Below are 11,154 nucleotides of genomic sequence, written 5' to 3' on the forward strand. Positions count from 1 at the left end.
CTGCCGAAAGTCCTCTGGTTTTGCCTTCAACAGCGTTACGATATTCTGCAGCGTTCTGGATGGCTGAAGGCCGAGGGCATCCATCACATTTATCAGATAATCTGCAAGATTAAGGAAAAACACGTATTTGAGCAGGTAGCATATGCTGGGCAATGGAAGTTGCCCTTCGCTCCTCACGACAGCCGAGTCCTGTCACTGCTGACTCAAGCCCACGGACAGCGGCAGCGTGTTTGGGACCTAACGCTACCGACCAGCTCCCTGTGCACCGCTCCAACTGTCTGTTTGGTTCAGGGGACCGAGAGGCGTTCTGCCACGTTTCAGCACCTGCACAGGACACCCCTGCGTGGCACATCCCAGCAGCACACAGGAAGGGAAAGGGCTTGTAGGGGAACCCTCTCCCTTCAGAAGGATTTTGACTTCTGCAGTCAGAAACACAAAGCAGTGAACAACCGGAGCACCTACCGGAACATCCCCCTTCCCTCGAAGAGGGATGTGACAGAACACTTTGCGAAAGAGCTGTGAACTGCTCCACCTCGCTCACAACTCAAGGCGACACCCAGGCTGCAGCTCCTTGAACCCAAGGTAAGCGGAGCAGCCACGTGCCGGGGCAGCAGGACAGCGTGTGCACCGAGCTTACCGATGTCAGTGGCAAGCTGCTTCGTCGAATGGACGGTGAGCTCCGGGATCTGCAGGATGACTTCGCAGTAGGTCTGCATCGTGGCTCTGGCGATGGAGCCCAGCCAGTAGTCAGCCACGTTGTCCAGCTCCGGCAGCTCGTCTCCTGGACAGAAAGTTCTCGTGAGCTGGCAGCACTCTCACTCACCTTCACTGGCTGGTTTTGTAACAAAACGTGATTCATAAATGGTTCCTTCAACAGGACATTGAGGCATTGAGAGTTCACCGGCTGGTTTTGGAGTAGTCAAAGCAGTTACAGACCCTCCCTGACACTACAGAGCACTGAACGTTGTCAGCTCAAGACCCGAAACGCTCTCCTTCCCGCTGTCACTTCTCCAGGTAAGTCATTTCCAAGGCTCATGTGAGCAGGCCGGGATCGGGGGCGCCGCCTGACATCTCCAGGGCCATCTTCCAGTAGCAGTTCATGAACTACTGCACTGACGGGGATTCACAGGGGATTTTTCAGGCCCTAAAGGCATTCTGTGATCATCGATGTTTTGAAAATTAATGAGCTATTAAACATGTGAACACTTTAAGATGAGAAAACAGGTAATGCAAAAACCTCTGCTGAAGAGCGTGTCCTCAGAAGGCTACAGGAAACAGACACCACCCAGCTCTTGACTGTTAGTGGAAACAAACACTGAGAGGAGAGGAACCCCGTGGAACCCTGGTGCGCTGCCAACCTGCCGGGAAGCGTTATGCGTCTGCTGCTGCCAGCTGCAGCAGGACTAACGACACAACCGGTGAGGACAAGAGCGAGTCAACGTTTTTTCAGCTGGAGTTTACAGAGAATGGAAAAGGAATTAAATTGAAGGTCCAGAAGTGTGTCCTTACTGAGCAAGAACCCGACTACGGAGACCAGGACACACAGTTGGACCAGGAAATTCCAACAGATGCAAAACCTGTCCAAAACAACCCAGAGAGTGGACCAGGTTCTGCCCGAGGGCTCCTAACCGTTGTGACAGATGGGCACCGGTTAGCATGTCAGAGGGCGTGACAGCGGGTTTCCTGGATGTACAGAGACAAGAGGCAGAGGAAAAGGCTGTTTACAAGAAAAGAGCATTAGTATCGTGCTTGAGAATGAACAGGCTATTCCTAAAGAGAGGAGCTCGAGGGCTCCTCTTTTTCTAGCAGCACATTAAGGGGCTGTGGCTTTCAGAGGCCAGTGCGCGGGTTTTACACTAGTGTAAAATCAAGCCTACAGGACATTCTCTCCGGATTTCGCTAAGGTCTGAAGCGGGAAAGCTTCACACCAGGTTAGTTCCTGGCAGCAGCTGTTGCCAGATGCTGTCTGGGGATAAGAGGACACTGTCCCATCACCAGTGCAGGGCTGTTTCCTGGAACGAGCACATGGAGAGGGCAGGAGTGCAAAGCTGAAGCAGAACCCCCCTTCAGCAAGCGGCCGAACAGCCCAACCTGCCCCATGAGCTGCACTCCGTGGACAGGCTGGAGAAGAGCAGCAGCCACAACAGCGGACTGGAGAAGTCTGTCAGGCAAGTTGTGGTTCATCCATCCCCCTCCAGAGTCTGGGAACTGCCCCCAAGTACCTCCTGCTTGCTCCCTGCACCCAGGATATGAACTACTGCTCCACCCTGGAACCAGTCACACCACAGACCCCGCACTCAAATCAGTTTTAATGAACACTGCACTTAGATGGACCAAGCTAAAGCTTCTGCTAACAAGTTTTATTTGCTATTCAGAGGCTCCTCCTGCCTATTGCCAAGAGACTCCTGGAAGACATGGCATGACTAGACGCTAAGAAACAGCTCTTGAACAGCTTCGTTACCCAGACACAACACGCCAGAACAGGAACGCTTCCCCCAGGCACTTGGTCTCTGGTTTCACCCTACCTTGTTCTGGGGGGTAAGGCAGCTTTCCAGCATGTAACGCCAGTTCCAAAGCAGAATCCTCCTGAGTAACAAATGGCTCAAGGTGGAGAGGAAGTGACATAATGTATTGCCCAATCTAGAATAAAAGCACAAAGAGCTGAGTCACTGAACAAATGTGAAGCAAGTACTTTGCTAGAGAAAAAAATGTCAAGTGCACCTGAAAGCAGAAAGCTGAGCTGGACAGCCACTCACTAACCTACATTTGCTCGAAACAAATTGTCTCTTGCTCATCACTACCCTTTGTACAACAAATAAGGTCAGAGAACCAGTCATTGAGACAAAACTTGTACCGAGAGCTGTTCCTCCAAGCACATCTCTGGTCTCTGGAGTGCTCCTGGCAATTTGTTTTCTAGAGCAGAATCTAAGAGACTGATCAAACCAAACCACCAAAGAAGAAGTGCACATTCAGGTGACAATATAACAATGAACTACAGAAACATCCTGCTCCCAAAACAGGCCCCTGCTCACCGATTCGCACTCATGAGCTACACACCTTTAGGCACACGACAAATACCGCGCTGTTTACACGGGGTTATCCACTGCTGCAGAGGCTCTTCCACGGTGCAGACACTGTTCAGAGGACTCTGCCTCCCCATGAGCTCATCAACAGCTTTTTCCTGAACTCATACCACCTGCCTTTTCTTCTACACAGCACACATACCACATTCGTTTCTAAACTCTACTTTAGCTCTTTTCCTTTTCAATGCCACTGCCCAGTACAAAAGTGTCACAAGAGAAAGCCTTGGCTCACTCTTGGCCCACCTACCACTCAGCCACGGGATACAGGGTAGATCTGAAAAGATGTCAGAAACAAATGGTTTTGAAGAACAATGGGGTTTGTACTGAGACAGCAGCAGCAGCTAATACTAATATCTGAACTGCCAATTTGGCAGCGCCTTGAAACATCACCCAGGAGAATGGAAGAGCCATCTGAACGGCATTCAGCGGCAGCGCACCGAGGAGTGCCCAGCCAGAAGGAACCGACAGCTCATTCCTCTTTCCTACCCGGACACCCCACGGCCAAAAAGGTGTCACTGTTATTCCATCGTAAGAGACACCAGGGAGTCACGCGGGGATCAGAAGGGTAAGAGCTCAAGACTTCTTGAACTGCTCAGCATGATTAAATCACTCCCCACACGGCAGGAGCTTCGTGGCTCCATGACCTGCATTACGAAGGTATGCTCAGTGCTCGCCCCTACAAACAGATCCGGCATTTCCCAGCCCACGGCAGGAGCTGCCACTCTGAACAGCACAGATCAGTGGGGAGGAGCCTCTCCCTGTGCTCCCCATCCTCCTCTGCTGTTCCCAAACCTGACAGGGATTTCACATAAGCAACAAGGAATGGCAGAAACCAGCTGATGAGGGCTGCACCACCGAGATCACCATCCTACAACCGTTTTGACAAATCCTGCAACTTTACAGAACCCTGGGGAAGCTCAGAAGAGATTTCCCCAGCACTGCCAGTAACCTGCACGCTCTTACGTTGCTGATGTACTCCAGAGGAGTCAGGCTGAAGTTGGGCAGATCCTCTGTCAGCGTCTCACCAATGCCACCAGAATTCCATCCCTGCAGACAGAAAGTCCAGAATGAATCTGTGCCTCCCTGAAGCACGAAGTCTCTTGGTACTCTGGGAAGGGGTTACCCAGTGACACGAACTGTGAGCACCCAAGGACTTCTAGAAAGCAGAACACAAGACGGTGAGAAAGCTGCTTCCCTCCCTCAGCCCAAAACCCACCAGCCCCCTCCACAGCTCCCTGGGGGAAATACACGCTCACACGGGTTAGAAAGCCGGCACCTCAGAGACCCATCGGAGCCCCTGCACAGAGCTGTCTGCTGCCAGCGCTGCAGATGAACTTTCCCAGTGGCTGCAGCTCACGGCAGAAACGTGATACCAGAGGGAAATATTCTGGAGAGGAGAAAGGTAAGAACATTGGCCGCACTCCACCCTGAGGGATCCCAGCGCAGATCAGATCGAGGTACCCATTACTCACCTCCATCTTTGAAACAAGTAAGAGCTGTTGTTTGATGCGAAGAAAAACAGAATCGAAAGCCAAGTGGTGTGCCAGCTGGTTGAGGCGGCTCAGGGCAGACCGTGACGAAGACAACAGATTGTGGTTACTCGTTCCTTTTTCCTAATACACACACAGAGAATTGTTTACATACAGGTCATTAAACTGCCCAGAGAAGCTACATTAATGATCTTAAAGAGGTCTTTATTAGGCCATCCTAATTCAAGACAGCTTTCCTCCTTGACACCTTCGGGATCACCTATTCCCACCAGTTATTCAAGACAAACTCCACACTGCTCCCTGCGATGTAAAACCAAAGAACCAGCACCACATTCCAGCTGTGCCAGGCACCAGTACAGGCTGGACTCTGAGAAGCCTGCAGAGACGAGGCAAAACCGCCTTCTCCTCACAGGGCACAACTAACCGACTCCCTGCACAGAATTAAGCAAAGGTTTTATTTGACTATTCAGCAAAGGTTTGAAGTCAAACATTTAACACTGAAGGCAGCATCGCACAAGCTGCAGGTAAATTAAATGCAAAAGAAATCAAAATGTTCTGAGGAAATACAAGGTAGAACTAACTCGTAACCTTGACTTCCCTGCTACATGTGACCAACCACCGCAAATCTATCTTAGATCCACAAGGATAACTGGAGTAATTCTGCCCGGTTCACAGATGGAGGCATGGATGATCCTGCAGAATTATATCTCAGAAGAGATACGGCAGCAGAGCCTAAGTGGCAAAAAAAGACTTGAGAGGCCAGTATGTGGGCTCCAGAACCGGAAATAGCTCCAATATACCTCCCTCGTTCTTTGGCAACACCACCCTCATCTGAACTGACCAGGCACGTTCACAAAGCACAGCCAGGATCTGGGGAGAGATGGAATGCGCCCAGACTTCGTGTGTTCGGACACTCCATCTCTCCGCGGATCAGTCGGTGTCTCTGTCGAAGGCTTGGAACAGCCCACCAAAAGGCTGCAGCTCAGGTTGAAACGCGAACGGGCTGCAGGGGGGGATCCAGGTCTCGTCTACCAACCGTGGGCCCAAGAGCACCCTGTGACAGAGGCAGGCTCGCCCAGGCACCACAGCTACCTTCAGAGTGTACAGCGTTTCCATAAGGCTGGCGTACTCGGATGGGTTCTCCTTCAAAAGGTAATTGTACTCCTGCCAGGGGTTCTTCACCGAGCTCTTCTTCTCTGCAGGACTGGTATCCTGAAAGCCCGAAAAACTACAAGGGCTGTAGGAGTCTGAGAGATACTTCCCAGCAGTTGATAAAATCCTAAAAACAAGCACACCAGTGACAAAAGTCACTTTATGTACCTTCAGGGGACACAGTATTCATTGGCAGCAGACAGTAACTACAGCCAACGCTCATGTCTGCTGTGCAACCCAAAACCTGCAAAAATATCGAGATGAAAAAGAGAGGATTGTGCTCTCAGAACGCCTAGCGAATACAGAACGAGCCCAGCCTCCCACGTGCTGCGGGCCACTGTGCCCCACACAGCGCCAGGCGCTCAAGCCCAACTAAAGCACACGAGAGGCTGAACAGGGCGCTGCTTACGAGCAACAGAAGATCTATGTGCTGCCTGTGCTTGACGCTCCTCAGGTTACAAGGAATCGATTAGTTAAGGCACACCTAGGGTCATTCCAGCAAATGATTCACGTCCCCTGTCACAGGGGGGTGAGAATCTTGCCAGTCAGATCTCGTGGAAAATTCCTTCCTGACCCCCGTCTGACAGCCGGGTATCCAAGAAAAAGGATCCCTGTGGCCGTCCCAGGGCACACGACTGAGTGGAACAGTCTGTGACCCAACTCTGACATTTCTAAAGACGGGGAGGGGCAGCGGGGGGAAATCACAGCAGCTCTGCTTTCCCTCTGTGGTCTACGCCATGAAAGCACCTTGGGGTTTGTTTTCTTTCAACGCAGTCCCTACACTGACAGCTCATGAATTAAGCTCCACCGTGCTTACCTGTTGGCCAGCTGCTGCTCAAAGTCTCCACACTGACGAAGGAGCTCACCGCACGTAGTAATTATCCTGGGAAAGAACAAAACAAAAACACGTGTCGGGAGATTTGAGGCAGATAATGCCAGGCCCCCCAGACAACCCATCTCAGACATGTGCCAGGGCATTACAGAATGCCACTACCAAACCACCGCCCGAGGGGACTTGGCTCTCTTCTGAGGAAAGGCTGAGGGACCTGGGGCTGTTCAGCTGCAGAAGAGCAGCCTGAGAGGGGACCTCACCAATGTGATCAACAGCTAAAGGGGGGACAGGAGGAAGGGCCAGACTCTGCCCAGTGGTGCCCAGTGACAGGACAAGGGGCAACGGGCACAAACTGGAACACGGGAAGTTCCACCTGAACATGAGGAGAAATGTCTTGACTGTGGGGGTGAGGGAGCCCTGGCCCAGGCTGCCCAGAGAGGTGGTGGAGTCTCCTGCTCTGGAGAGATCCCAAACCTGCCCAGATGCCAAACTGGGAAACCTGCTCTGGGGACCCTGCTCCAGCAGGGGGTTGGACTGGATGATCCCCAAAGGTCCCTTCAACCCACCCATCTGGGGTTCTGTGATCTGTCAAGAGTTCATCTGGCTACTAACTCTGCATCCATTTGGTAACATACTGAATTTTTTTTGCCCAACAGCCTCATCCAGCGACTTCATGTCATCACAGTTAAGGTCAGCTCAGTGTCACTGGGAAAAATTCTAAGAGCTTCTGATATTTCAGGTGCTATGACAAGCAGCCTTGCTCCGGACAGGGTGGGGAGCCCCACAGCACTTACTGTGCCAGCAGCAACCTGAACCCCAGTCACTAACACCAATGCCCCCAGCAGCACTGCAGCTAAGCGAGCACAGCCCAGCACTCTGCACTAAGAACTTGTGTAAACCGACTCCCTTTCTACTTTGACACAAAAATCAGTTCTGAGCCAGGCAAAAAAACTCCACCTTACCGGATAGAGTTTTGGAATGCAGTCCAGTCCTCCTGGAAAAGGGACTCTGACAGGACATCATCCAGTTTACACTTCTTCCGTATAGACTGCAGAGTGTTTGTAAAGTCAGACGTGTACCTGTAACGAGAAGCAGAGCACAGGAGCTCGGGGGAGAGCAGCACAACGGCACCTCCTGCGGCTGGCGCATTCCAAGCTCCACAAGAGGCAAACAAGAACCAGCGACACTAAAAGGAGTTTGGAAGAGACACTGCTGTTCCAGTCCAAACACACGGGCTGAAGAGCAGACCAGCCACAACCCTCTCATGCTACTCTCGAAGACGGGGAGAAACTCAAGAGTAATGGACACTGCGTGGCTGCTCCACTGCTGCACGTGAGTTACTGGGAACTCTCCACTCCTACGAGTGGGTACAAACAAGACATTTTTGTTACCATTAAACCACTCACATCTCCCAGAGAAGATTTTTTTTAAGTTTATAAAAGGTTTATTACTGCCACTCCAACATCACTGTGCACTTCCTCCATGAAGACAGAGACAATCTCATTAATTTGTTTTCTCAGCTACTCCCAGATGAGAACACGGATAAAAAAGAGAACATTTTGTTTTCCACACCCTCCCTTTTTTTTCTCTTAAATGATGCCCATAGGCTGGAGGCATGCACCCTGCTATGTAATTGCCTGTAAAGGTGAGATCAGAGACCTGTGCTTCCCTCTTCCCAGCGGGCAGCATGGTAACAGTTTGATTTATGCCTTGTGAGCAGCTCTTTCAGTATCAGGAAGGAGTGAGGAGGTAACCGGCACTGCCGAGCTGAGTGGGCTGCCAGTGATACCATCAAGCAAGAAGGAGCCTCACTCACCAGGGTACCTCGCACTTACAGACAGATCCTGAATGTGAGGTCACTTGTCCCCGTACATTTATTTCCCCACTGAGATCTACTTTCATCAGCCTAATTTGTCTTACCCTGCTTGGGAAACATTTTCCCTTCCAAAAGTGTTTATGAAAAATGAAAATTCAGCCCAAGCAGAATAGAAAACAGCTGAGCAAAGTCTTTGATTTAGTCATAAAAAGCTTCCGTTTTCCCCAAAGAAACAGTCCCTGCCTGAAGGGAGCAGCAGGAGAGGATCTCCGCTGAGTCGTGCTGCGGTTATAGACACTTTCAGCCGTTTTTCATAAACCGCCAGGTGAGCACTTGCTCCTCCCAGGGGAGAGAAGGAGCAGCATCACTAAGAGCCCCTTACTTTGTGAAGAGAGCTTTCAGGGCCCGCAGCAGCCCGCACGCTCCCAGGCCGTCGGTGAGCTTAATGCAGTTGTCGATGGCCCCAGAAGCCAGAATGAAGAGTTTGCTGACGGAATGGTTCAGTTCCTGGACACAGTCGATGACTTCTCCGTGCTCCTAAATAACAACAACAACAACAGCACAGTGAGTGTCCAGCACTAGCGAAGAGACACCCTGTGCCACAGGCCCTTCTCTCAGCATCCCCCAAGCCTGTGAAACGCCCAAGGGAGAACAATGCTGGTTGCTGCCACCCTCCTGCACAGCAACTGTTAACAGAAGCCAGGCTGCCAAATCCTGCGTTCACCAGGTGTTCAAGGAAAACCAGGCCATGAGCAGGATCTCCTACAAACAGGACTTTCCGACTCCCTGATCCTGTTTTTGATAAATTCTACAGAACCTGAAGCAGGCTCTTGGTTGACAGTAACATTTTGGTCAGGTCTTCCACCAGTAGATCCACCCAGTGCCACTTACTGAGTAAAGAAGAAGAAAGGTGCCTCCCGCCTGGTAAGTCTGCTGAAATTAACTTTATTTCTCAAACAAAATCTACTTAACTGTAAAAATCACACTGCAAACAGGAAAGACTACCAAAAAATGAGAGGAGGAAAGACAGCAGTAACTGTGGCAAAGACCCTTGCATGGAGCAGAAGTTTCAAGCCTCTCCCAAAGGCTGCTACGTTACCAAGGGCACCGCACTGATCTGAATTAGGAGATTCTCTTCTTCCAGGTCTCCATACTCGAGTTGATAGGGCTTGTACGGACCATACACCGCCTCCACCAGTTCCATCACTTTCACCAGGTTCTGCTCCTCTACAAAGAATCAGATGTTTAGTCTACAAATATGCTACTAAAAACCAGGTTTCAAGCAGCATGCAGTAGTTCCTCAGTTAGAGCTCGCTGCCCACGCAGGCCTGGAATGCTGCCCGGCAGCTTTAGGTCTCAACTACGCAGACTTTTTTTTTCATTTTTTCAAAAACAAGGTTATCTCTACCTGCTTCCTAAAACCAAGATGTTCTACCTCAACAAGTGCCTCTAGAAAATTATCACTTGCTGCTCCAAAACAGCCTGGGTGACAAAACTCTATTAAATGTTCCAACCTACAGTAGAAGGAAAAGTATTGAAACCATTTGAGAAGAGAAACACATTACTCCCACCACTTCAGACGGGGGCAATCCTCATTTCTCAGAGCCTGGCTCAGACTGGAAATAACTGACACTAACTCAATTCACTCAGCACTGCTGCTTCACAGTGTTCATCAGCCAGCGCTGGAGGCGAACCATGAACCCAGCATCTCGGTGCTGTGGGGCTGAGCGGGAGCTGCAGTCCAAACCAGAACTACGTCTGAGTGAGTATTTCTCAAATCAGAGCTGGACACCAGCTGTTACCACGACGCTTTGCCGAACTCAGACCAGCAGCAAACCACAATGACTTTCGGTGGCGGATTTAGAAGGAACGCTTACGCCCCAAGGACAGACAAGCACGGGAGTGGCTTGTCCAGAGCCTGTGCTATCTCCATGCTTGGACGTTTTCAAGATCGGACTGGACAAGAGCCTGAGTGCCACAGTTTGACCTCACAGCGGACCTTGCTTGGAGCAGGAGGTTGGACTAGACCATCTCCCGTCCAACCTGAATTACCCTATGAATCACGAACCCTCCCCTCACATATCCACGTGTAGGAACTGGTTAGTCTGTTCTGCCGAGTCACCTGCCTTTCCATTCTTGAGATAGTTCTCTTCCCAAACACCTCACCCCACAGTGGAAGATGGAAATAAAGGTTTTGGTGTTTGTTCTGGCTTTGGTTTTTTAAACGCACTCGGGTAACAGTTCAGCAGCTGTCTCCCTATTCCATCACCTTCTACAATTTGACATCGCTCTTCCAAGTCCTTTTTAATTGTTCCTACTGCAAACCACAAATTAAGCTAAGCCAAGGATAGGAAATGACTGATAAGAGTATGTGACCACGACAACAAAAAGAGACACAGTGACAGTCACACTCCTTGCCCAGAAATCAAAGTTTACATTAACAAGTAAGAATCTGGGTTTAAATAGCTCAACACAACATTATGAGGAACCAAGCACAGGAAACACAGCATCAGGGATGCTCCATTAGCTTTAATTTAGGATTTTCATATTCCCAGTCTTTGAAGGGGCCCCACCAGCTTAATACAGGACTATAAATAGCCAACAGTTCAAGTCAGGCATAAACCTGTGTAAACACAGCACCTCCCTGCCTCATGGTTTGTGGGAATTACTCATCAAGTCATGACCAAAATGAGAGGGCAAACATCACGGGGTAAGAAAAGCATAGGTTAGACCCGAATCAAACACTGAGGATGCTGCTAGTGAATAAACCACCAGCGGTTC

At 50.4% G+C, this 11,154-nt stretch overlaps 1 protein-coding gene across 1 annotated transcript in view; it reads right to left on the reverse strand.

Annotated features, from left to right (window-relative positions):
- The window catches only part of COG7 (component of oligomeric golgi complex 7), a gene marked incomplete at its 3' end in the record, with an annotated part of 20,892 nt that overhangs the window by 4,229 nt on the left and 5,509 nt on the right, over positions 1–11,154 (reverse strand). Inside the window, exons 7-16 of the mRNA XM_010145897.1 lie at positions 9,473–9,600; positions 8,756–8,910; positions 7,520–7,636; positions 6,543–6,608; positions 5,666–5,852; positions 4,556–4,696; positions 4,047–4,130; positions 2,526–2,640; positions 638–781; positions 5–101 (exon numbers count right to left, since the gene is read on the reverse strand). Of these exons, the coding sequence (XP_010144199.1) occupies positions 5–101; positions 638–781; positions 2,526–2,640; positions 4,047–4,130; positions 4,556–4,696; positions 5,666–5,852; positions 6,543–6,608; positions 7,520–7,636; positions 8,756–8,910; positions 9,473–9,600 (1,234 nt within the window). The remainder of the gene's footprint in view (positions 1–4; positions 102–637; positions 782–2,525; positions 2,641–4,046; positions 4,131–4,555; positions 4,697–5,665; positions 5,853–6,542; positions 6,609–7,519; positions 7,637–8,755; positions 8,911–9,472; positions 9,601–11,154) is intronic.

The sequence above is a fragment of the Buceros rhinoceros genome, unplaced genomic scaffold (genome assembly GCF_000710305.1).
Source record: "Buceros rhinoceros silvestris isolate BGI_N320 unplaced genomic scaffold, ASM71030v1 scaffold34270, whole genome shotgun sequence".
NCBI classification, from domain to species: Eukaryota; Metazoa; Chordata; class Aves; order Bucerotiformes; family Bucerotidae; genus Buceros; species Buceros rhinoceros.